Raw genomic sequence first — 27,938 nt, 5'->3', positions numbered from 1 at the left:
CAGAAACAGTGTTAAATGAATAGATTACAGTTTGAAACAGTGGTTAACTCTGACCTCCGGGCTGTGGAATGGGGATGACTGGAGCTGTGGTAATCTGCTGTGGTGGTACCAAGGTTGAGCCTGGGTTTGGTACAAGAGTTACGCCCACGGGAGTGGTGTTCTCTGGTGGTACTGGGGTGGTGGGTGGGGATAGGGGTGGGGTTGGGGGTGGACAGTACTGTACTTTGCAGCAGTTGTCTGTCTGGCTTGGTACCATGAAGCAGCTAGGCTTAACAGGGAAGGATGGGCACCTGTAAAAGCATATCAGAATAAAAAAACCATTCCGTGCTAAGATCGTTTTTGATGGGCCTTCCTTAAAGCACATTTAAATTAACTTTAAAATCAGAATGTTAAACGTAGATGACATTGTTACCTCTCGGTACACTTGTAGCGGCCTGTGGCTTGATCGATACATTCGCAGTTGTAGTCACATCCATCTTGCCAAGTCTGTCCATTGGTGTATTGTTGTCCCTTGTATACACAGAATGCTGCAATGGATCAGGTTATGCACTGTTACAGTACCCGCAAAGTTATTTTTTACAAGATAAAGGATAGGATAGGATTCACGCACGATAGGATAGCATTAACACACGATGGAACAGTATACACCCACGAAAGGATAGGATTAACGCACGATAGAACAGTTTACACGCACGATATGATAGGATTGATACACGATAGGAAAGGACAAACGATGTTCATGATAAACGTATGATCGCTTTAAACGATATTTACGAACAAACTGATACTGGCAGAATTTGAGAGAGAACACGTATAAATAAAGATTTACGTGGAATTTCTTTTTAGTAACAATTGCCGAGTTGTTAATCATCGCTGCATCATTTATAGAATGTATAAAATGACAAGTAAATTTTTTTTCAACTAAAATTATGAGCTTTAATGATCAATAAATTTGTATTGTTAAAATTGTTTTCATTATCGAACACCCTAGCTGATCGCCGCGAATATTTCAGCCCGAGATTAAATCACTCGGAAAATAGCGGGTTTAATTATATAAATCAAACTCTTGTATAAAGTAAATATAAAATCTATTAAAATCAATTATATAAATCCAACTCTTGTATAAAGTAAATATAAAATCTATCATAAGTACATTTATTTCTGTATAAGAAAATGAGGCATTAAAAACGAATTATTACAGACAAGTTAAATAAATATTTACTCAGATACACATTCCGCGTACGATTTGTTAACATTGTTTTCCTTACCACACATTCTAGCTGATTGCCGAGAACATTTCAGCCTGAAATCAAATATCACACGGAAAATAACGGGTTCAAAATACAACTTGGGTTTTAATTAAATATAAATTATATCATAAATACTTTTGTTTTTATAAAATATGATGCAACAAAATTATATTGCATAAAAGTTAATGTTTACGCAGGTATACACTTTGAGTACGATTTAATATATTCGATATACAGGTAAATATGTTACCTTGTTCCTAAGAACTTTGTTCTTCATTTTCAATGTTAACAGATATGATTTACATATAATATTGGCTAATTTTGATCTTAAAAATTAAAAAAAATAGTACCCTGACGAAATGTTGGATAGGATTTTACAATTCTTGTTCGATAAATATTCGTATACGGCGCACCGAACGAGTTGCAACTTAGCAATAAATTTACTTGCTTATGAAAAGGCACGAAACGATTAACACGGAAGAATTTTTGATATTAAACGATAAACCTGATAGGATTAACGCACGATATGATAGGATTAACGCTCAAAGAACAGTATACACGCACGATAGGATAGCATTAACGCACGATAGAACAGAATACACGCACGATAGGATAGCATAATGCACGATAGGACAGTATACACGCACGATACGATAGGATTGATACACGATACGATAGGATAGGATTGTAAAAAATAATGTTGCGGGTACTGTATACAATACCTGTATCTTGAATCAATTCCTGAATTATCACTTTTCTGTAATACTTTTTCCCCTTTTATCAATAATTTTCTCAACACTTACTTGGTTTGGGTGAAGGTTTGTAAGGATTCTGTGTGGTAGGATTGTATCCAACAATCTCTCCTTTAGGCAGTGGTGTAACATAAGGATTGTAGGGTGTGGTAGGCTGGTTAGGATTGGGGGTGGTGGTTGGGTACTGAGGGTTGTAGGGTGTGGGTCTTGGGGTGCTGCAGACTGGCACCAGGCAGCATGGATCGTTGGGGTCAGCAGTCTTGGTACATCCTGCAGGTAAGTTAGGATACTGAGGGCACCTGGAAGTATAAACAATGGATACTTAACAACACTGTAATTGCACCTTACCAATCTTAATGAAAATGCCATGTACACATAAAAGAAGTAAAATTTCAATAATGCCCAATATCTTAATTCATATTAATTGCACATCAGTGTATCTAGTCTTGGCTTGACAGCTTGTAGTAGAAGCGGTTATCACAAACACAATTCTTAATACCATAAAACTTCTCTTCTGAACGAGAATATTCTTCACTTATATACACTTACCTGTCAAAGCAGTTGTAGATGTTGCTGTCACATCTGCAAGTGGTGGAGCAGCCATCTTGCCAGGTCTGGCCCTGGATGTATGGGACTCCTTTGTACACACAGAAAGCTACAAGTACAATGCAAACATTGTCATACAGAAGTCTTTGGTTGGCAAGGGTAAAAATCTATAGAATTAGTAATGAATGGATCCACATAAATGATGGCAAGTGCTTTGTGAAACTTTTGACAGTGGTTGCATGTTCATTTACTGAGTGGTTTGATGGGTGGGGCATTGAAAAAAGAAATTTTTGAATTTTTTGACAGTGACCTTGATGGTCACTTACTTGGTGGTTTGGTGGGTGAGGGTGTTGGCTGTCCAGGGGCAGAGGTTGTGGTCTGACGACACACAGTCACCTTACAGCAGTAGTCGCTGGGGTCAGTCTCCAGGGTACATCCCGCAGACAGACGAGGAACTGTTGGGCATCTGTAAGATCAAAGCTTAGCATCAGAATCTGTATGCATTATTCAAATTTTTACAAATTTTTCAGAATATTGGGACCTAAAGTTTTATTTATCTTCATGTAAAATAGGAATGATCTAAGGTAGTTATCATGTTAATGTACATGTAAATCAATTTTCAGCTATGCCCAAAATCTTAAAATGTGAAATTTTCTAAATGAAAAAAGAATAATTCAAAAACATAACATTGAACTATAAATGAAAAAGGAGAAAAATATTCTTGTCTTAGCTGAGAAATTCCCATGTCATGTGCCAAATTAACAGATATACTGTACATCCATTTTTTTTGTGTCACAAAATTTGCGAAACAGGATAAAATGTGTACCAATTTTAATTTGCCTTAGTCATTATTTTGCAATTCAAATTTTTTTACCAAACATTATTGGATATAATTTCTGCATATTGAATATTTTGCAATTTAAAAGTGATTCCAAAAAAAGCGAAAATTAGACCCCCACGAAAAATTACCAGAAATACAGTATGCATTTTTGTCAATTAAAAATTGGTATTGCTTTAATACTTGGTATATAAAAGTCCTCTCACCTCTCGGTACATTTGTACAATCCCATGTGTCCATCCTCACAGATACAGTTGTACTTGCATCCATTTTGCCACTGGTCACCTGTTCTGTAGGCCAGTCCATTGTAGATACAGACTGAAAAAAAAAAATTATTACTTCTTGCACAACATAAAATTAATGTGTTCAAAAATGTTGACCAGTTCAATGGTACTGCAAAGCTTTCTAAAAGTTTAACTCTTGACCCCTTAAAGCCAGTTTCTAACACAATGGTCAAACTGACAAATACAAATCAACAGACTTTATCTTAAATTTGATATAATAAATAAACATAAATTTTGTTCAACTATTTTCATTTCATTTCTCTCCCTCCTCCCTCCCTTTCTTTGTACCGTACCTATAAATTTGTTTAAATATTTACAAATCAAAATTTAGTGAATGAGTAAAATCATATCTCATATTCGCTTCATTTCCTATCCCATATTTCTAAACCATGCACAAAAACTTTCCTAACACTGAAATTCAGATTCCTCATCCTCCGAACACCAACCTCCCTTTTCTAAACATTTTTAGTAGGTAATAGTGTACAGGATAATCTCACCATCTGGTTTAGGAGTGCTAGGCTGAGGAGAAGGAGTAGGCTGCTGAGTTGGCAGGAATGGGTTGACAGTGGTAGGCTGGGTAGGAGGTAGTGTCTCGGTGATTCCATATCCTGTGAAGGATTCAGGCTGTCCCTTGATGGTGACAGGCTGGTTTGGTCCAGGTGTGGGCGTTTCACAGTGAGGCACCTGGCATCAGGTGGGGTCGTTTGGATCAGGGATCAATGTGCAAGAGGAAGGCAAGTTGTCGTAAGTGTTGCATCTGGAAAAAGAAAACAAATTGTCTTAAATATTATATATTCTATCTTTCTATTTCACTTGTTTTTTAGAATTATGAATGAAAAAGGTCAAATTTGTAGCATTTTAAACTACCGTATTTCACGGAATTTAGGTCGATACGGTTTATTGGGCGAAGGAGGCCGTTTTTAGCCATAATATAAAAAAAAGTATAAATAGGTCGACTTCGAAGAATTGGTCGAAAAATTACCGCTAGTTCTAATGAATAAATGGTTTAAACCAATAACGTTATCATATAGTAGCCTTTAATCTTATTTCACAGTTTTAAACAAAAGGGAAATAAAATGTATTTCTTGAAAACATCGTAAGAAAATGTCTGAAATTGCGTCAAAATTTTCAAACCAAATAATTCAGTACAGCCGGTTTTAATTTAAGAACGTTTTTTATTACTTCCCTGCCATGTGTACAAACTGGTGTTAACCGGGGGATAGTTACCTAGCCTGGAGGCATGACTACGGTAGCACATGCCACCCTGTGTCTCTATGTGACTTTTTACTGTGTATATACACACGAGTCAACCTCTGATCTTATTGAAGCCTGAAGGCATGAGTAGCACGTGCCGAGAGTTCAACTGTGTATAAACAAAGTCAGCCCTACCCAGACTGATTTCAGAGACACCTGGCTAAAATTTCATCAAAAGTTTTATGTTGAATATACAGAAAAAAACTTGTTCATGTATTCTATTATGAAAACAAATTGTGTTTTTTTTTATTTCTACCCGACGATATTTCCCCCCGTAATTACCCTTTGTACGGTTCTCATTTTACTTTTACCACGCGAAATCGATTTCCTGTTTATCGTAAGCACACGATCAAAATGCATGACAGCATTTAATGATTCAGTCAGTGATCTAAGTAAGAAATGTAAGAAGAAATAAATCTATTTACATTTAATTTTGTTTAAATGATAAATTACTACAGTATATTGATTAAAATCCATACGATTTTTACACAGAAATTCAAGCAGTATTATAGTAAACACTCATGATTTTATTGGAGGGTTGCATAAATTTTTGCAAAATTCCAACCAAAAAAAAAAAAAAAACATAAATTGGGCGAAGCGATGAATAGGGCGAGGTCCACATGTCAGGGGAAAAAAGTATCGACCTAAATTCCGTGAAATACGGTAGTAATAAAAATTCTGTAGAGAGAAGAATAAAAGCATGGTTACATTAATAACCTTTGTGTCCTCGTAATTAATATACTTACCTCTGACTACATCTGTAGTAGCCAGTCTTTCCATCATCACACACACACTCTGGCGCATCCGTCATACCAAGTCATACCAAGTCTGTCCTTGGCTGTAGGTCTAGCCATTCATAATACAGATGTCTAAATGAGAGAGAAAGATATCACCACCAATAAAGAAACACACTCTCAAGATGTGACTTATTTAGAAAAATTTTGAATTCAGTTTTACAGCCTGATGAAAAATCAACTGGATGCACTTACTCTTAGGTGTTGGCATAGGTGCCTGGGGTTGTTTGGTATGGGTTGGGTACCTGTGTGTTGTTAGGTTGTGGGGGGAAGGTGATGCTGCCAGTGATCGGGGGTTTGTTTCCTGTGACCAGATTGAATGAGGGGGCGGGGGTAGGTTGTCTGCACTGCATCATCTTACAGCATGGGTCTGCAGGGTCAGAGACAATCTGGCAGTTGGGTGGTGGGACGACACCATCCATGGATGGGCATCTACAGAAAGGAAGACACAGATCTGACTGTCAAAACATTGGACAAAAAGACCAGTTGGTAAAATCGTTGCTCAAAATTCCCGGCCTCTGACTGAACTGAGAATAATATTTAGTTAATTTAGATTTTTGCACCTGTCCTTGCATCTGTATCTGCCAGTCTGCATGTCCAAACATTCACAGGTGTAGAAGCAGCCATCTTTCCAGGTCTTTCCAGCATTGTAAGAGACTCCCTTGTACAAACATCCATCTGTTCAAACCAGAAAAAATGTTTCTGATAGAGCTTTAATATCCTGTATCACTTAATTAATGAACATCACTTATAATGAATTTCATGGAATGAAATCAACTGTTCATTGAAATAAGAAATTCCAGTTTCAATTGATAGGCGTATAATCATCTACATGTACAAATTTACATGTCCCTGAAATTGAAGATTTGACAAAATTCATGTAAGACTGCTGCCATTGTAAATATTGATACCAAAGACTTTCAGGTTTGATAGAAAACAAAGAATCTTTAAAAAGAAATTGGTCACCATATGTTTAAATCAAATATTGAAACTGTTTCAGGAGAAGAAAATTCTCTTACGTCCTCCATTGGGTCCAGATCCATAGTTAATAGCTGTTGGCATGGGCAGAGTGTATGGGGTAGGGGATGGTGTGAGCATTGGGACCTCGCCAGGTTTGGGTGAAGGTGTGGGGGCCACAGTTGGGGGTTTCATCAGCTCTAGGTGGCAGACTGGTTTCTTGCAGCAAGAGTCATCAGGATCTGCCTCCATGGAGCATCCCTCAGTCAGCTGGTACTGTGGACATCTGTTCCAAAAACCAATGTTGTTCTCAAAACACTAGAAACTTCATTAAATACTGTGGTTTCATCAATATTAGTTGGATACCAATTTTCATGGATTTCGTTGTTAAGTTTACCTATGAAAATAAATGTTCATTGAAGTGCACTTTCTACTAACTGTTTGTATTGATAGGATCATTGGCCATGAATTAAAGTATCCTTGAAACTGTGTTTTTCACTTTAACCACGAAAATTGATACCCTTAAATATTAAAGAAACCACAGTACCTAAGATTTTCCACTTAACATACCGGTATTTTTTTTTGGGGGGGGGTGGGGGGTGGTTTGTTATACATGTATTACTTTTATGCTGGTTTTTTTTTTTTTTGGGGGGGGGGGGGGGGGTGGGAAGGGGGTGTCTGAAAATGGTAAAACATTCTAAGTTAACTATACTTAAGTAAAATTTAACTGGCATCCAATGCATTAATAATAATTGGTCACATTTACCTGTCGTCACATCGGTAGAATCCTGTTGTTCCATTCTCACAGACCAGGTCACAGCCATCCTTCCAGGACTCGCCTTGTTGGAAGGACACGCCCTTGTACATACAGACAGCTGTCAAAACAATCAATAACATATCAGCACTTCCATCAAATCCACCAAGAAAACAAGTGTACAGAAATATTTTTGGGACCCCCCCCCTCTATAGTCTCTATATCAATAACATATCAGCATCTCACCATCCAAGATTGATCAAGAAAACTCTAATTTGAAGACAAAAAAAAAATCTGTTCTATTCTCTGACCATTTTTGGCAATATCCAGTCTCTGATTGGAGAAGATGGCATAGTCTTAAAAGTACACTAAAACAGATTTTTAGCAAAGCCCCAGAGGATCTATTCATTATATATTAAATTTTATATCCAATTAGTTTAAAAAACATTTTGAATAGTAAGAGTAATGAAACTGAATTTGCTGTGCTCATGCATTTGTAAAAAGTGTGTATCTGTTACCATGTTTTACTGAAATGCTTTGAAGCATTTGATTGGCTTACCTGGTTTTACTGTAATGCTTTGAAGTATTTGATTTGCTCACCTGGAGATCCGTTAATGGTGGTGGGTGTTGGGGCCTTGATGACAATGGGGGACACATTAGGGGGACAGTAAGGCTTCTTACAGCAGGGATCATTAATGTCTTGGACCAGTTGACAGCCTGGGTTCAAGTCTGTGATTCGTTGGCATCTATGGGCCACAAAAGTCATGATATCATATTTATCCATGACCAAACGTGTAAAATAATATGACTCAAAAATGGACTAAACTTGAAAGAATAATCATAGATTACAAATATTTTGGCCTTTAAATCGTAAGTCAAGTCGAACATTTTTAGGCTTTAGAAGGATGTCTTACTTCTCAGTACATTTGTAGACTCCAGTCATTTGATTTTCACATACACAGTCGTAGTCGCAACCATCCTGCCATCTTTGTCCTTGGGTGTAGGATTTACCCTTGTAGATACAAGTGTTGGCTAAAATGGAAAAGCATCATTTATTCTTCAACAAAAAGATTAGTTCTGTGAAAAAGAATGGAGTTCTGTCATAAAAAAAATAACCAAAATTAAAAATGCAGCTAGAAAATTGCCATAAATATATGCTGTTTAAATATATTTCGTAATGGGCAAATTATTATTAAAATCCTAGTATAAAACATACATACTGCATAAAAGCTGCCTTTATTGCATGAATATGCTACCATTATAAGCTCTAAACAGAAATGGAGAGAGAAATTACTTATGGACATAGATTGGTTGTGGTGATGGGGTTGGTTGAGGTGTGGTGAACTGTGGTGGAATAGTAAAGCCTGGTGGGTAAGTTCCCTGTGGGTAGGGGGTGTATGGCACCGTCACACCTGGTGGGTATGTTCCTGAGGGGAATGGTGTCAAGAATGGTGGATAGGTTCTTCCTGGAATCAAATAAGGCTGGTTTGGATTATTATCCGTGTATCCTGGTGGATAGGTACCACTTGGATATGGTACTGGTGGGGGTACAGTGCCTGATGGATAGGTTCCACTTGGATAAGGTGTTTGATTTGGTCCACCAGGATATGGTGTCACAGGTGTGACAGTTTGGCGAGAGGATATGGTGTAACATTGGTTGGATAGGTCTGTTCTGGAATGAATGGGCTTTGTGTGGTAGGTTGTGGTTTAAAGGTGAATCCTGGTGGATAGGTTCCTCCAACGAAGGGTGTTCCCATTGGGACAGTGCCAACTGGATAGGTGCCATATGGATAAGGTGTCTGATTGGTTGGATATGTGCCACCTGGTCTGAATGTTGATGGTCTGTAATATGGAGGTGGTGTGTAGCTTGGCGGATATGTTCCGCCAACAAAAGGTGTGTATGGAGGCAAAGTGACACAGGTTGGGTAGGTTCCACTTGGATATGGGGTCTCATTAGTTGGGTAGGTCTGCCCTGGCACCAACTTTTGTGGTGTCTGTCCTGGTCGGAAAGTGAAAGAGGGTGGATATGTTCCACCAATGAAGGGAGTGTACTGTACTCGAACAGTGCCTGTAGGGAAAGTTCCGCCAGGGTAGGGTGTCTCTCTGGATGGATAGGGTTCTCCAGGGACCAGAATAGGAGCCTGTGGTTTGGGTGGTGGTGTTTGCCTTGGTATGTATCCTGGAGGATAGGTTCCACCAACAAATGGAGTTGGAGATGGTACAGTTCCAGTTGGTTAGGTTCCACCAACGTATGGAGTCTTGTTGGTTGGGTAGGTCTGGTAGGGCCTAAATGTGGGCTGAGTGAAATAATGACCAAAGGTCTGACTGGGTGGATAAGTGCCGCCGACAAATGGAGTGTAAGTCCTTGGGGGTACAGTTCCAGTTGGATAGGTTCCGCTGACAAATGGTGTCTGTCTTGGTGGATAGGTGCCACATGGGATCAGTGGAGCATTTGTAAAGTACACCACAACAGGGCTGTAAGGAACTTGGGTTGTCACTGGGCTGAAACCTGGAGGATAGGTTTCTCCACCTGGATAGATGGTTGGCAGAGGATACGTTACCCTTGTTGGGTATGTTCCACTTGGATATGGAGTCATATTTGTTGGGTATGTCTGCCCTGGTCTGAATGTTGGAATCATTGAAGGATTGGGCATGTAGTTCACTGGATAGGTTGCTCCTGGGTATAGTGTGTAGGTTACGGGAGGAACAGTGGGAACTGTACCGGGTGGGTATGTGCCCCCTGGGTAAGGTGTGCCTGAGGGATAAGGTCTTCCAGGGATCAGGATTGCTGGAGTGGGTCTTGGTGTGTAGACTGTACCACTGGTAAATCCATTATAGTTAGGATTTGGAATGAAGGGTGTAGGTTGTGGGGTGTAGATGGGTCTCAGAGTGGGGCTAGGAGTGGCTTTTCCTCCCTGAATGACCAATGGAGGAGCAGTGTTGTAGTTTCCTGTGGTGGGACACTGGGATCTTACAACAAAGGGGATCTTTGGGATCAGCAATCAGAGTACACTCTGGGGGTGGAGCCTGGAATGTTGGGCACCTGTCAAAAGACAAAACCTTCTAGTAAATTTTCCACACCAGCAAAAAAAGGCAGGTAAAACTAAATTCTGATAAAATCTCAACCTCTTTTGATTCTCATGGAGAGACATACCTTTGGTTGCATCTGTACACGCCAGTGACACAGTCCTCACAGATACAGGAGAAGTCACATCCATCATACCACTGCTGTCCTTGGAGATACTGTTGTCCTTTGTACTCACAAGTACCTATCAACCCGAATGAACGCAAGTTATCACTCGTCTTCTTTTCTCATTTAATTTATATAATGGAAGGGGGAATCTTTACAGTAACCCTATGTGTAAATCAAACGGAGCAAAAACTACTCTATATACACTATATATACATGTACACAGCTCATATTGATTCACATGATTTTGAATGACTTACATCTAGACTCTGAAGTTGGCTGTGGTTTAGGATTGTATGTCGGCTGTGGGTTGGGGTTGGGGTTAGGGTTGGAGTTGGGGTTGGGTTGTCCTGGAGCAGGGGTCTAAGTTGGGTTGGGGGCAGGTGTTGGCTCAGCACATTCCACAATGTCACAACAGGGGTTGGCAGGGTCCTTGTGAAGTCTGCAGTTTTCAGGTAGATCCATGTATCTTGGGCATCTGTAAGGCAGGGTTTAATTAAAGAAAAATGATCGCATTTATCATGAAATGCAAATATGAATCAAATAAAATTGGCTATAATAGTACCGGTATGTAATTTCTTTATTACACAATGAAGAAGAAAAAAATTTTCTTCAAAAGATACATTGCTTCAAATTCAGATGTGTATACAGGAACAGTGGTGGTAATATTTTTTCATTTACTACATAGCAACTTACTTAGGATCACATTTGTATCTTCCATGCTCTGCGTCATAGCAAGTACATGCGTAATCACATCCATCGTCCCATTTCTGGCCTTGCATGTAGGTCACACTTTTGTACACACAGAAACCTATCAGAATTGGTAAAAAAAATCAAAGGCCTGAAAGGCCACAAAGGCGTCAAGCTTAAGGTAGTTGAAACAGTCATATTTTGAAGCAGTTATGAGTAATGTTTTATTGAGATGTTGATATTGTCGAAATGGATTTGGAAAGTGTAAAAATTGTTATTCTTTTAAAATTAAGATCATAAAACTGTACATGCTGATTATTTTGAATTGAAATGTCATCTATGCAAATAATGGTTTTTTATTCATTCATTTGAACACAATATAAACTCTTCTTTTACATTTAAGCAATCATTTTTCTTATTGAAGATGAAGTCTCATTACTTAAGCGGTGTGTGCATGCAAATTGAGTTATGCGTAATATAATGTTATGAAAATTTGCATGCAGATATTGTTGCAGTCATAAAGCTGTATCTTTCAAGTTATCAATGATTTAATGCTTATATTTACATTTTAACATCTTGTTTAGTCTGGATATCTAAAAATTTCTATTTCATACTAAAGGTAAAGTTCGTAACAATGACAGAGGCTGAGAGCCACTCTACAACTACAAAAGGGACCTTGAGTTTTGCATCTTGCGAGATTATGTATTTCCAAGTCCATAATGAACATGTCACTGTCACCTCCAAGCACTCTTTTTGTGTTATGGTCCTATTTCTGTTTCCCACATTCTTTACATGCAAAATTTGTGAAATATAAATTTATCATAATAAACAACACAAAAAACATTTATATACAGGGAAAAACATTTCTTTTATTTAAATATAATTTGGCAGTGATGCATGTTAATGCAATAACAAATAGTTTGCGTACAGGAGACATGTTATAAATGTTGATATAAAAAACTACATTTAGTTTTCAAAAATGATGTAAACATTACTGTATATGGTGAACAAGAACGATCCTATATTTTAGAGTGAATAAACAACATTAGCAGAAGAAAATAACTCTTTTGTAATATAAGTTTTTAAAGTTATTTCTTGTATAAATGGCACTTTGGGCTTCGTTATTGAATGGAATATCATTTGTATGCACAGACTTACAGACTAAAATGATATTTGTATGAAAAAATGAAAAGAAGTGTAACAAATAGAAACAGGAAATGTTTCCCAAAAGTTTACTCAAGTGTAATCGTAATAAACTAAAAAAACTACTACATGAAATATCAGGAATAGTTGGCAATGTATAATAAAAATGGCACTTCGCAATGAATAATTCCTGAGTATCTGGACATGTGCTCATGATGTGTCAATAGGCCTTTATAAGAGAACAGTAATCTTGATGATATTATTGCAATGGAATAGTAAATTCTTCCTGAGAATCTGGATATGTCTTTTGATTGGTCAAAAGGCATTTATATACAAGTGTAGGTCTGTAAATCGAACAGTGATCCTTATAAAGTAATAAAGGAATGGAATGATATTAAAAAAAACTGAGTATCAGGAATTGTGCTTATGATTAGAGATATCAATTGAGAGTTCTTTAAACAGGGACAATTAATAACAGATCTATTCAGGAAAACTCATTTTGGGACTTGCATAGTGTATATAGCGTATACAAATATCAACCTGATCAACAATGACTAGTATAAAAGAAAATTACAGACAAAACAAAAAATAATACTTTAAAATGTACTAACAGGAATTATTTTTTCCAAACAATTTCTAGTATCTACTTACAAACAAATAAAAATAACTATTAACAGTTACAAATGGAAATAACTATTACAAAAAGAAAAGAAGAAATACCACTCTAGAGATGCATTATTCTTTAGTATTCATATAAGTTGACCTTAATAGCATTAAAGAGATTTAAATTGAAGTTTGCAATTGTACATCTAACAGAATTTTTCATTTTTTGTAAAAATATTATACAACTAGGTAAACCCTCTCAAGCACAAAGTTGGTGGCAAATGTAAAAGTAATGATGGTAGAATTGGTAGAAGGTTTTTCTGTACCAATTTTCATGTATCAATACACTTATCATTTTTACAACTTGCAATTCGATTAGCACACCAAGATTTGCAGAATCTCTTGTTTGTTAAAGTTTATGTTTGCTTGAAGAGGGAGTTTTCTAATGAAACATTTCTTGATTTTAACAGTTACTCCAAAGAAAAAAAAATATAATAGAAATACTACACTAGAGCTGAATTATTTTTGAGTATTTGAATAAGCTGATCTTAATACATTGTAGTTTAAAAAACATTTGCAATTGTATATTCATCAGAATTTTTCATTACTTTGTGAATACAATAAAATGGTATGGAACATGCATACATACTTTTTGTTATAGTGTGTTAAAACAAATATTTATAAAAAAAAAAACAATTCTGTTGTAGTAAATGGAAATAACGAATAAATCATACGTTGCTCAATTATTAATTAAGATTGCTTAAGAGTGATGATTGTAAAAGTAAAAACAAAGTAAAGTTTGTTTCAAAAGCTCTATAGCGTGCACAATTGAACATGTATTGTAAAAATATTATGCAAAAAGATAAACCCTTTCAAACAAAAAGTTGGTGGCAAATGTAAAAGTAATGATGGTAAAATCAGTAGAATGTTTTTTCTGCATCAATTTTTGTGCATCAATACTTTTTACTTGTATAATTTGCAATTCACTTAGCACACTGTGATTTGCAGAATCTCTCGTTCCTTAAAGTTTATGTTTGCACGAAGAGGAAGTTTTCTCAGTAAACATTCCTCAACTTCTTCAGTTTCTGTACATTGTAGTGCAATCTTTAAGGTTTCCTTTGAGATGGAAAACTCTGGGAAATCTTCTGTGTCAGCTGTTAATGTCAAGAATTCGGAATCAATCCACTCAAATGCTATGAATGTCATTGTTTTGTTAACTTCTGGAGATTCCACTTCCTAGAGAAAAGAAAGTAATGGTTTGAACATATAAGCATAAATACTTTTGTGATGCAAATAATATTTCTTTAAGGTTATTAATTAATAAGAACACTTGTCAATACCTGTAACGTTGTGCGGGAGGTTGTTGACAAAGACTTTTCATCATTGAAAAGTTGGACGGCCACATCAGTTAGTTTGATATGGCTGCCTACCGAGGTTTTCCTCTTGGCGAAATCCCTCCACAAGGTCACTTTACAAACAGCAGACTCATCTTTCACCCTTAGAGCACGAACAGAGGTGTCTACACCCCCTACTTTAACAGTTCTCTCCATTTCTTCCTAAAACAAGAATTTTTTTTTTAAAATACAAGCTTAATTTGTTAATGAAAGAGAAATTAACAGATAAATTAAATATGATTTTCTTTTTTTAATTACTTACTGATATTATTTGCCCTCTGATTGTCAAGAGAGTCTTAACTGGGGATGTGTGGACTGCCTTGATCTCAACTGTCTCGGCAGGAGAAGGACATGCCAAAGCATGGCCTTCTTGAATTCTCTCTCTTGGCACATCTTCCAGTGGACTTGTCTTCAAGACTTTTGACTTGTTGGTGATGACAATAGTTTTCATGTCCTTTTTAATTATGGAGTTCATGTGCATGACTGTGGACCCAACTCTTAAGGTGTCTTTCTTTGTCATGTCATACAATGTTCCCTTTGCTGCCATAGATTGGTCAGCAAATCCAACCGTCACTGATTCTCTTTGATCGCCACTGGCATTTCTGTACTGCACAACCTGTCCTATTCCACAAACGACAACTTTTAAGGCAGTGTTGTATGGAGCACTGGACTGACCTCCACTTTCAAAGATTTCATGAAGTGTCTTCATCTATAAAGATAACCAAATTCAAAAAAAATTATTTACTGCAACTACAGTGATGGTAATATTAATACTGAAATAAAGAAAATAATTTTTACTTTGAACATGAAGTTTGTTTGATCGGACAAGTAGGTCTTTTAATTATTTGAGCACTGGTTTATTTTAAGATGAATATTTCCTTTCTACAACAGTTCATTCAAGGAAATGAAAACAGGTTTATGATCTGAAAAGTAAGACTCCAATACTCCACTAGAATTTATGAGCCTTTTATCAATGTTTGTGTAAATATGATCTAAAGTTGTTTGGTAATTTGTGGTAGCTTTTGTTATAAGTTGATAAAGTGAATAAGTATACTGAAGGAAGGCTGGCAAGTCCTTAATTTTGTTGAAATCTAAATTAAAATCACCCATAATGATGTGAGGTTTTTTAAAGTCAAATTCCTTATCTAAAAATGCAAAAAATGTTTTATAAAGACTCATTGATGCAAGCTTAGGTGGACAATAAATGAAACAAACATTTATTTGTGAATCACCGTGCAAAATGTAACCCTGAGTTAATTCTATATTGAATATATTTTTTTTCTGAAAAAGGTTTGGCATTATTTTTGAGTACACAATTGTTCCATTGTATGGTCTTTCATTACAACAATGGTCATCATTTCGTGAAATTTCAAAACCTTCCAATTCATATCTGGAGTTGCTGTCACTTGCATTTAAGCATGATTCAGCAAATGCAAAAATGTCAGCAGATAATAAATTATAATCTTTTTTAATATCTTGAAAATGTTTTTTAAATGACCTACAATTGTGAAAGATAATTTTCAAGACATTTCCTGCAATATTATACAATAGAGGAATTGTCACAAACACATTTGCTGTTGTTCTTAGTCTGTTCATTTCCTCAACAACAAAATCTGATACTTTAATGGTGCTTTCATCAAAGTTTAGTAAATGAACATTTGATAATTTTTGAACTCTACTTAAAGCTACATAATGCAAGTGGTCTATTTTTTTCTTTCCAAGTCCAATCACAGCACCATCTAAAGTACTACCTTGAGCTTTGTGCACAGTTTTTGCTGCAGCAAGAGTCAATGGAAATTGGCGGCGAGTTATACAAAATGACTTATAATAATTGAAGTTAAACTTTCTTGTTATTTCTAAAATTGGAGTCCATGACAACGAAATGTGTCTTTCATATAAATGTTGAAACTGTTTTCTACATTTTTTCCCAATGTCTGAAGAGCAGAACTCAACCCACACAATACTACATCTAGTTGAATTTGGTACACGATAATCCAACTTCTTTATGGTACATGGTGTACCGTTAGTCATGCCATCTGCAACATCAATGTTAATACAGATTTCTGCAGGCATTGCCTCTCCTAGACAGAGAAATTTTGTAAGACCTTTAGTTTTTGAAGCATCATCTGGTAATTTTGATAAAACTTTTTCACACATAGAGCTAGGCAAATCACCTGATACGCTGTCAAATGCTTCAACAATTGTTTTATTTGACTCATTTATGTGACTGAAAATTTCCTTATTGTACTGCTGAACATCACACCTTCTTGTAAATAAATGAGGCAAATTTCTAGTAATGTTACTTTCATTCTGCAATATTTGTTCTTTAAGGGTTTTTATATCTTCTTCATCTTGATTTCCTTCCCTCAATCTATTCAAAATTTCAGCAAATTTGACATCATCTCTCTGTCTCATAATTTGTTCAAGTTCAAAGATTTGAAAATGATCAACCCAAAGATTTGGTCCTAATGATGCAATATTTTCACTGCTACACTGAGAAGAAAAGATCCATTGATCCATAACTGGTTTCAATTGAAACAAATCGCCAAATGCTATGACCGAGACACCTCCAAAAGGTTCAAGACAACCCATAATTTCTTGCAAACGTTGATTAATAAAATTGAACATTTTCTTACCTACCATAGAAATTTCATCAATAAACAATACTTTCAAGCATCTGAATTTTGTTTGATATGTACTTAGCTGTTGCATATCTAAAGGTTTAAAATGAAATCCTTGATCTGCAGGAATATTAAAAGCAGAATGAATTGTACATCCTCCAACATTAAAAGCTGCTTTCCCAGTTGGAGCACAGATTAATACTTTTACTTCATCTGGATTTTCTCCAGGTTTGTGATTTAAATACTTAATTAGTGCTTGATGAAGTGCCCTTAGTAAAACACTTTTACCAACACCTGCACCTCCACTAAGAAAGCAATATAAGGGATTTTGTTCAGTTTTTATCCAGTTCAAAACATGATAAAAGAACTCTTTTTGTTTAACATTTAATGTTTGCACCATCGAACGGAATTCAGCATCAGGCATTTCTATTGAAACATGATCATCTTGAAAATCAATTTGCTTTCTTCCAATATTTAAATCTAAAGCTAGGTCATAGTCATTATTCCCATTGTTGATTCCTGGATTAAAGCATTCAAATTCTTTTGACAAATTTGATCCCCTTTCAAGATCACATTCATCTTGGTGCTGAGATTCTGTAACTGTTGGTTCATCTTCTGATGAAAGAACTTCTCTTTCAAGTTGAGCAATATTTTCAGTCAGAGCACACACATAATTTTTTCTTTTGACTTCAATTTCTTCAGAATTATCATTATATCTTGCTTCGTAAGTAATATAACCCCCTAAAATATCAGAATAGTTTCGCCAAGGCAAGTAGAGCATTATCTGTTCTCTATAAAAATTCTCTTTGTCATCGTTTTTGTTAAAACCAACAGAGTACAGAACTTTTGCATTATTTCTTTTCCTCATTATAGATCCATCTTTGAACACATGCTCTTCTGTCAAATCATTTTCATTTATTTCAAAAGACTTAGGATCATCTTCTGCATCTAACTCATAATGAGATTCTGGCAAATCTTCAGATTCAGTGGATGATTGTAAGTTTTGCTCATTCTTACTTCCTTTCTTAGGGTAATGAATGTTAAAATGAGCTACAAAGTCTGCCAAGCAATATTTATTCATTGTGTAAGGTCTACGTTGATATCTTTTGATATTGCTGTCTGACTCTATCGATGTTGAGTTTTTGGGAAGTTCTTTTAAGATGGACATAGGCTTCATTAGAACAACTCTGTCTTCTTCAGCATTTGTGTCAACAAAAACTACATCTCTTGATGATCTTCTTAATGGCATTTGCAAGACTAAATAGCAAGCTTCCTGAGCTCCTACCTCAACATGTGTTAAAAAAGTATTTCCTACTTTACGTACCTGTTGGCGCATATCATGTTCAGATTCTTTGGCTTCCCTACAAGCATTACTAAGCAAGTTTGACATACCTCGCTGCCCTTTAGATATGTAAGACACTATGTATGCAGCACATGCATATGGATCTAGAATAAATTGAATGTCCATATTAGCTTCCCAGCATTCAATAAGTATTTCATTGTAATTGTTGATTCTTATTTCAGATAAATTGCGTTTTAAGAAAACTTTTTTTTGTCCAGGTTTGATATTTGATCGTAATGCTAGAAGGTAGTCATCATAAGACATCTTTAAAGATTTCAAAAATGCTTCAAGTGTTGTTTCACATCCATCTCCTGATTTTAAGCTATCTAAAACTTCAGAAACTTTTACAAAATTTTTCTTTGCTTCAGAAACTTCATTAATTGGTTTATTTTCATAAAAACCATGTAATATCATAGTTTTATCAAGAGGTGGCAAGGGAAAACCAAAGCGACAGACAGACTGGCCTTTCTTTCTGCATGTTCTTGCATGGCGATGAGTTTGGTAATTTATCACTTCAGCTAGCCTGCTGTTTCTTTTGCATGTTATAAACTTATCTATGAAAGTAACCATGTCATTGTCAGTGTTTTCGCCTAATGAAGGGGCGCCATCAATCCAAAACAATATGTGAACATGAGGTGAACCTCTTTGTTGGAATTCCACACGAATAAAAAAGTCTTTAATTTTCCCAATTGGTGAGGTATCATGTTTCAAAACACTGTTCATGAACATTTGAAATCGGTAATCAAAATACCTTGCACATGTAACTGGGTCAGCTTTAATAAGTTCATTTTTTTCAAACCAAGTCATTTTTAAGATATCTGAATCTGTGTAATTCATATTCTTGGTAAGTTTTGCCAGAACACGTAATAAGGGTTTCCATTTTGTTTCAGCAGCCGAAAAGGAGCAAAACCAAGTTGGAATGCCAAGTTGACGAATCATTGCAAAGATGTCCTTTTTAGTTCTTTCCCAATAAGGTGGCGACCCACGCAAAGTTCGCAAAACTCTGTAACCTTCATCATGCCTAATTATTTTATCAATGGATTCTTCACACAGAACTTCATTTACTGTTATTTTTTTTCCTTTTAATTTGCATTTCCTCATTGCAAAAGAAACTTTATCTGAAATTTGTTTTATTTGCAATTTCTTTAACTTAAAGAAAATGTTGGTGACATTTTTTGCTACTCTTCTGTCAAAATTTCTTAATTCCCACTTACAAATGGTACTATAATGTACAGCTGTTGCTCTCAAGTTATTGTTTTGCCTGGTTTCTCCACAATATATTGCAGGAAATGAGAGAAATTCTGCATTAAAATCTTGAAACATACCCAATGGAGTGTTTCCTTCTGCTGGAGCTACAGATAAAATTCTATTATATTCACGATAATCTGCTGGTTGCATTACAGTATCAAAATTGCCAGATGGTCTTAAAACTGTTCCTTCATCTTCTGACCATTCATCACCATCAATAATCCCATTATTGTCATTTTCAGTGTTTGACACACTATCTCTAAATGACTTAAGTATTTCATTTTCTTCCAACAACTTTTCCTCATTAATAACATTCCATTCTGCATTCAAAGATATTCCTTCATTTCTAAACAGTTTGCTATTACTTATTAACCATTTTGTGGCTTCTAAAATTTTTTCTGGTCTTACTTGCTCAAATGCTATGTGATTTCTAAAACTTACACTTCTTTTCAATTTTAAAGGTATTGTTTCACTAGCATCCATATTTCTTGGCAAAACTTTGACTGTCTTGTTTACATCTGCTGGAACATTTACAACATTTCCATGCATAGCAAGCTGACCACCACGAGGCATTTCTTAAATCTGCATAAATGGAATTCGAGGAGCTATCAACCTTTCTTCCAATTTTGTCAAGTTTTTCAATTCTGGAGGAATATCTGGAAACCTAAAACCATGGTGGGATTTTCCCACTTTTCAAATATTTTTTACACTGATTACAAATCCATTCTTTGTCATCTACACTTTTTGATCGAACAATGCATTTATTTATCAAATGGTCTGGAAAGGGGTTTCGATTGTTTGTAAGTTTAAACTCTTCAACAGAATGTTGGAAGAAAACTTGGTTACAGCTGACACAAACATACTCAGGTCCACGTGAAACTAGTGAATGAAATTTTGATTTGATGTGATCATTGCTATAATTTTCACACTTTTTAAAAAGCTTGGCTTTTTGAAAACTTTCTTCTGTCCTTTTACGTTTCTTTTGGTTAACAGCATTCTGATTTTTTGGGTCTAAATTCAGAAATGGCAAATCAATTAACTGAATTTTGCTAGTATTAACAGATTTACTTGCAAAAGATTCAACACTTACAGTACTTTCAAAGTCTGAGTTGTTTGAAATTTGACAAATATGCAGCTCAGATGCTTTTAAGTTATACTTGATAGAATGTTCTGATGTTTTAATAATATTAATAACATGCAAATCATATTGTTCAATTTCTTTATCTGCATCACATCTTACAGACTTTCTCAAATGGGCACACAACTCCCCAAGAGTTTCCTTAAGAATAATAACACTTGTTCCATTAACACAGCAAAGACCATGATTATCTCTTGCATGTGAATCAAACACAATAAAAAATCCACTTTGATATGATATAGCAACAGCAGTTCCCTTACAAACAAAAATACAAAAAGTGTATTCTCTAGATAAGCCCATTGCAAGAGCAATATCTAATCTGACTTATAAAATTTTTACTAATACTACCACTGTATGTATTTTTCACCTTCCAATGAAAGAATATATCATTCAACTTAATAAAAGGTGGCAATTCACACAGTTCAAGAAAATCTTTTGAACAACTTGATATCTGCTTAGTAAATCTATACAGAAAATCCCCTTCAAGTAAAACTTCATCAACATCTCCACTTTTCCATTTGTGACTTTCAAAAGGTTTTGATTGAAGTTTAATGAGAAACACAATGCAAGATGCAATACATTGTCTTCCACGAGAAAAAGGACTAAATTTTTCATCTCCTTGGTGAAAACTGCCAAGAATTGGAAAGATTGATTTGATATTTTGTGATAAAGGTCCTGGATTTACTTCCACATCACCACATAAAAGCAAAAGCAGTGAAAAACATAAACACACTTTCAATAATCTTATTGATGCACTAAGTAATATGCAAGCAGTCTTTTTTGTTGCAAATACTGGAAAAAAATGTTTATTGCTTGATGCACCTCTGTTTATCCTTGGACTAAAACAACCTATCCTTATACGCCACAAATCAATAGCAATGCCCATTTTCAATAACCGATATGATAAGATACACTTAGTACACTTAAGTGCAAGCTCAATGCTGAACCAATAAAACAGTAATTTACAATTCCCAGTTTCTCAAACAAATCTCAGAGATTTTATGAAGATCTCAACAATTTACAGATAATCTTCGAATTTCTACATATCAAAAAATGCGATGATTTAGCAAAAAACTCTAGAGTCAAATATCATTAATTGAAAACTCCCAAGATTTGCTACAAACAATTACAAACTATAAACAGTGATCATTTCAAAACTCCAAGATTTTCCCAAGATGACGATTAACTATATATATATATATATTTGTATGATAATTTCAGCGACAACTCCTAGATGTATATCAATTGCAAATATAAGATTTGAAAACTCCAAGATCTCTCCAAGATATCAATAAACTAGGATGATTTCATTGAAAACTCCAAGATATCAATAGCAAACAATATTTGAAAACTCCAAGATATATCAATAAACTCCAAGATCTCTCCAAGATATATCAATAAAACTACGATAAAATTACTGAAAACTCCAAGATTTTCCCAAAGTTTCGATTGACTATGATGATTTTATTAAAAGCTACAGGATATCAAAAGCAAACAATACTGATTTAGGAACTCCAAGAAACAATTTCAAGTACAATAATGTTTAGAAAAATACACGCAAGAACCCAAATAAAATCTTGTTTTACAATTCGATCTATTCTTTCTCACGAAATTCAACCATCAGTTATGCTAATAGTATATAAACGTCCCTAGTTATTTCTTTTATATTTTTGCACAGTTTATATTTACCAGTATTTATTATTCTTCAGATATATATCGATCGTTTATATGTCACCCGCTCAGCAGAAATATCTAACAATATCCGTTTACCACATGCCCCCCGCAATCAATGAAGTTTTGTTTACAAACAAACCCACGCCACGGCGAGTTTGCTCTACATGAAGGGAGAACAAAGTGTACGCAAATATAATTACACAGTACACTTTTGATATGGTAAATATATAAATATAAACTTTAAAATGCAACGAAAATGCACATACCTTTACTGATTTACTTGGTAGAACTAGAGAGCTGCAAACTTTTCTTCTTCTTCGCTTCGTCGAGACACGCTATCTCCAGACAGTCACGTGATGTCGCTTAACACATATCGCAGAAAATAGTCAGCGGTATAATTTAAATTGGACAAGAAATGTGAATTTTTCACAACATAATCAGTTTATCGCATTCATTCAGATTTAGAAGTTTTATTTTAATGTAAAAAGCTTACATTTTTATCTTTAATAACACTAAGTCAACTTTAATATCCTTACGCCATTATTACCATAAATAGTCCCTACTTCTAGATTCTTCCGCTGTTTTCATACTATTAAAAACATGACGTTAGGTAATAATGTGAATAAAGCAAACGAATGTTTTGCAATAAATGTTAAAAACTAGCACAACAAAGCCGCATTTTCTCACAAGTCAATTGACAAAATAATTTAATCCTGAAACATTTAAAGCTCCTACAAGAGTACTATTTGCTCTGCGCATTTACAACGTCTAGGCGGTGCAGAGCGTGAATTTGGACGGTTGCCAATCCAGACGATCGCTAGAAGGCTGCCGAGCATTAGCTCGACGCCTTAAAAATCAGTATGAAATAGAAATTCATTTAAAAAAAATAAAAATAAAATCACTTCAAATTTCTGTAAATGTACACATAAAAATCTGTCTTACAAGAGTTATATCCAGGGTGAGAACAGTGGTTGAATTGTCTTTAATATCGATATCATTACCAAGGCATGGCCAAACAAATTCTCAACAAACAAGGAGACCAAAAAGTTGATAACGTACCAACTGGTTTTGGTGATGGGGCTGGCTGTCCGGGCACTGAGCTAGGTGTGGGCAGGTTGACCTTTCCTGTGAAGGGTATGGGCTGAATAGTGGGCACTGGGTTAGTCTGACCGGGGGCTGGTGTGGGCTGTGGGCAGACTTCCACCAGACAGCAGGAGTCCCTAGGATCAGTCTTCATTGTGCAGCCTGGGGTAACACTGGTGACTGTTGGGCACCTAAAGAATAAATAAAAATACTCAGTTTTGATAGATTTTTAAGAAGCAAATATCCCCTTTTTTTCTTTAAAGTTTATATTATTCTGTTTATAAATGCTCTGAAAAGTGAGATCATAAAATGAGTAAATCTAACTCCAAAGTTCCTTGAAAAGGGACTCAATTAATGTTTAATCTATCATGTCTATATTGTATTAAAGTTCAGAGGGTAGAATTCATTATCATGGTCTCCTGAGCTAAACAATTTGACAACAGTCTTTTTTCCGACTCACCTCTGGTTACAGGTGTAGATTCCATTGCTCGAGTCGTCACAGCGACATTTGTAGCTGCAGCCATCTTCCCAGGTCTGTCCCTGGAGATACTGGGCATTTTTGTACACACAGTATTCTGAAATTGTCAAAAGAACAAAATATGTACATTCTTAGTACACAGAGTATTTTGAAAATCGTCAAAAGAGAGAAATATTTACATCCTTTCTACACACAGTATTCTAAACATTGTTGTAAGAGAAAAACAGGACATCTCATTGTAAAAATTTGCCAAATGTTTATCATTTTCAATTCTTTGTACTGCAAGATTTTACATTCTAATTTTTTTCCCATCTCAAATTATTCAAAACTTTTGTGAATGCGAATTTCCTTGCTTTTGAAGTTGGATGGTCACTGATGACTTACGTTGTTTTGGTGGGAGGGTCTGAGGCAGAGCGGGGTTTGGCGTAGTTGTTCCGGTTCCCTGAATTACACCAGGGTGAGCGGAGATGGTACAGTCTGGTTTCTTACAGCAGGGGTTGGCAAAGTCGTTGACCATACGGCAAACATCTGGGAGATTGGTGTACACTGGACATCTGTTGTACAGCAAATATCAAATATGATGCTTACGAGGGTTGTTCGGAAATTATTGAGACAAATCGATTATTTTCTTTTCTAAGTGACGAATTTTGGTGAAAATTAGCATAGACACTGAAGAAACACCAACAAATAATAAAACAAAGTACATGTAATATTTAAAGAATATTTAATATTTTGTTTACGATAGTAGATAAACAAGTCGGTGGTCGGGGTACCCGGCGCAGCCATGAACTCGGAGATTAAACAACTTAAACATCTACTTTATAAGTGTCCGTAGAATTACACTTAATGATAAAAGAAATCAAATTAAATATGTTCATTTTGCTATTCTTTGCGACAAACTGTTGATTAAGTTTCACTGGTGTTCGAGTTGAAATACGGATATGGTACACATATATTTACCAAACAATAAAAATCTGACGACTTTACATTGAATTTTGACGTCAAGGCGGCGCAACGAAAACCATTAAACTGGTGGAAATCTCAGAAGAAGACCTTTTAAAGCCACGCAATTGCGTAAACAATCTATACGATGACAAGACAAGGTATAGAACTTCAGTTCATCATATTTTTTTTCACTGATTGTTTAACTAGAATTAGGCCAAAGGGATTAATTAACAACTTTTGACACACTAACTGTTGTCAACAGTTCTAAAATATGTAAAAAATTTCTGCAGGAGACATTCACAGTAATTACACTTTCGGGTAAAAATAACTCGATTTTCTCTCTAAAAAAACCAAGAATGAGAGAAAATGTAAATGATGACATCTTGAAATTAAAACAAAAGATGAGAAATAAAGAAAAATTCTTATTTCAGTTCGTTTGTAAGGTGTTTAAAACATGGGAGCAAGAAGAAGCGTTAAAATGACGTCGAGAAAAGTTTGCGGTTGCGCCGGGTTACAGGACGAAAGCACGTTGGTCAGCTTTCTAGGAATGATCTATCCATGCCATGAACAAGAAACTTTTCACATTGATAAACTCTATCCTGATTTACGTTTTGGTAAAATTTCAAGAGTTTATCTTTTTTACTAAAAGAATAAGAGAAAATGTCTCAATAATTTCCGAACAACCCTCGTATAATGTTCAATATTTCACAAAATGTATTCAAAAGATTATAAGTTTAAACAAGATATCTGTGAGCCAATGCTCACTAGTGATACCCCTGCTCTGATGTGAATATGCAAAATAAGCAAAGTCGACATTTAACAGAAAGCTGGCATCAAATTGGTACAGAAATATATCCCACAATATGGCATGCCTTAACAAACAGTGTGTTAAAATTTCAAGCATCTGCAATAAATAGCTGCTGAGAAATCTTTGAGGAAAATTTGTTTGAAAGTTTTGGCTAAAATAAACAAAGTACTCATTAAACAGGAAGTTGACGTCCGATTGGTACAAAAATACATCCCATGATATAGCATGCCTATGACAAATATTGTGTAAACATTTCAAGCATCTGCGATAAATAGTTGCTGAGAAATCTTTGAGGAAAATTTGTTTGAAAATTTTGGTTAAAAAATAAGCAAAGTCCTCATTTAACAGGAAGTTGATGTCCGATTGGTACAAAAATATATCCAACGATATGGTATACCTTAACAAACACTGTGTAAAAATTTTTGTTACGGACGGACAGACAGATGGACGGACGGACAGACGGACAAGGTGATTCCTATATACCCCCCTAAACTTCGTTTGCGGGGGGTATAATTAGCTATAAGCAGTGGGATCGTGACTCCGTAAACTCAGAAATGTTACGAAGGAGTGAGTGTAGGACTAAATTTAAACTACTCTACAATTAAAACAAGCTTTGTTTAGGTTTACATGTATTTCCTTTAATAAAAATGAACACTCTTCGAACCCGATTGGTTATTATTAAAACCTATATTGTTAAAACTACATGTAGCCCTTGTGCGCTTTATGTTGTAGGTTGATTGTTTTAATCCTTCAGACGGGCGCCTCAAATTTTGTCAAGATTTATAAGTTTATTTCTTGGAGGAGCAAAAATAATGGTTAATTGGAATGAAATCCTTTAATAAACAGTCGATAGAGTGATAGTGCGTTGATACGATGACGATAGCGCGATAAACAACTTACAATGACATGATAGAGCATTGCGTCATCGCTATCGCACTTTCGCGTCATCCCTATCGCACCATCGAGTTATCGCTATCACACCATCGCGTTATCACTATTGTACCATCGCGTCATCACTATTGCACCATCGCGTCATCACTATCGCACCATTGATCCTCACTATCGCATCATCGCCTTATCGCTTTCGCACCATCACGTCAACGCTATCGCACCATCGCGTCATCACTATTGCACCATTGCGTCATTACTATTGCACCATCGCGTTATTGCTATAGCACCATCGCGTCATCACTATTGCACCATCTTGTTGTCGCTATCGTACCATCGCGTCATCGCGCTACCTCTGCATCGTGCCATCGGACCTAATGAACTTGGGGCAAGTTCATGACACACACTCAGGTCGTAAGAGAACTTTCAGTGTTTCTCCATAAGTATAAGTATTGACAAGACACAAATTATGGACAAGATAATTCCTATAACTCCCTTCTCCCCCCCCCCCCCCCCCCCCCAAAAAAAATTTGTTTAGGGGGTGGGGTGGGCTTTTAAATAATGTCTAGGAATTGTTGTGTTCATCAAAGTATCACTGTGGCTTACTTAATATCATTAAATATCACTGTGGCTTACTTATCATTAAAGCTAAAATACGGTATCATTGGTAAGTTAATGTTATTCAGGGTCTGGTTGGGATTAATTGTTCATTAAGTACAGGTACATTCTTGTATTAATAAGATTTATTTCATTTGGAAAATTAAAATTCATGGGTGAATGAATCATTAAACAGAGCTCATTTCAAGTTTATTGTGTTCGTTAGGGTATCAATGAAATTTGGTTGGGATAACAATGGGTCCACTGGGAAATCAATCAGTAAAAAAACGCTGCGTAGTTGAAATTTCATTAATTTGTGTAACATGTTGGTACATAAAATTCATAAAGTGTATCAATTATGAACATACTTAGTATCATTGGGGTATTTCAAAGTTCATTGGGGTATCATTGGGGTTCATTGGGGTATCATTGGGGTTCATTGGGGTAAAAAGACGCACCCCAAAGGGAGTTATTATCAGTAAAGGATATACAGCATAGTGCGAAAAATGAATCAACTTTTTTAATGGCGCCCAATAACTAGCATCGCCTCAAAACTTCGAAGTTACGTTTTAGACAATAAAACGATGTCACACTTATCTTTTTTTGTGATCTAAGGGGAGTAACTCTTACGAATTTTTATTTCCGTAATTTTCCAAATCGAATTCAT

The 27,938-nt window shown here is 35.6% G+C and overlaps 1 protein-coding gene and 1 pseudogene across 3 annotated transcripts; both read right to left on the bottom strand.

The window, feature by feature from the left end:
- Positions 1 to 43: 43 nt before the first annotated feature.
- LOC128186761 (mucin-2-like) lies at positions 44 to 26,712 on the bottom strand (annotated as a pseudogene).
- Positions 11,482 to 23,301, bottom strand: LOC128189198 (uncharacterized). Of its 3 annotated transcripts, none has more exons than XM_052860707.1 (4): positions 22,739 to 23,295; positions 14,712 to 18,516; positions 14,396 to 14,611; positions 11,482 to 14,291 (listed from the first exon to the last, which is right to left on the bottom strand). In XM_052860707.1, exons 2-4 carry the CDS (start codon positions 15,156 to 15,158, stop codon positions 14,043 to 14,045), a joined length of 912 nt encoding a protein of 303 aa, XP_052716667.1. In that variant the 5' UTR covers positions 15,159 to 18,516; positions 22,739 to 23,295; the 3' UTR covers positions 11,482 to 14,042. The 3 variants fall into 3 exon arrangements, with proteins under 3 accessions (XP_052716667.1, XP_052716666.1, XP_052716665.1); XM_052860706.1 differs by having other exon boundaries at positions 14,712 to 15,158; positions 22,739 to 23,294; XM_052860705.1 differs by lacking the exons at positions 11,482 to 14,291; positions 14,396 to 14,611 and having other exon boundaries at positions 15,169 to 18,516; positions 22,739 to 23,301.
- Positions 26,713 to 27,938: the final 1,226 nt, after the last annotated feature.

Source organism: Crassostrea angulata, chromosome 6 (assembly GCF_025612915.1).
Source record: "Crassostrea angulata isolate pt1a10 chromosome 6, ASM2561291v2, whole genome shotgun sequence".
Taxonomy (NCBI): Eukaryota; Metazoa; Mollusca; class Bivalvia; order Ostreida; family Ostreidae; genus Magallana; species Magallana angulata.
The sequence above is the reverse complement of the archived record's forward strand: the minus strand, read 5'-3'. Positions and strand labels throughout refer to the sequence as shown.

Excerpts from the sequence above, each read along its gene's own strand:
- LOC128189198 (XM_052860705.1), bottom strand. The coding sequence starts at position 18,460 with ATGTCAAACTTGCTTAGTAATGCTTGTAGGGAAGCCAAAGAATCTGAA.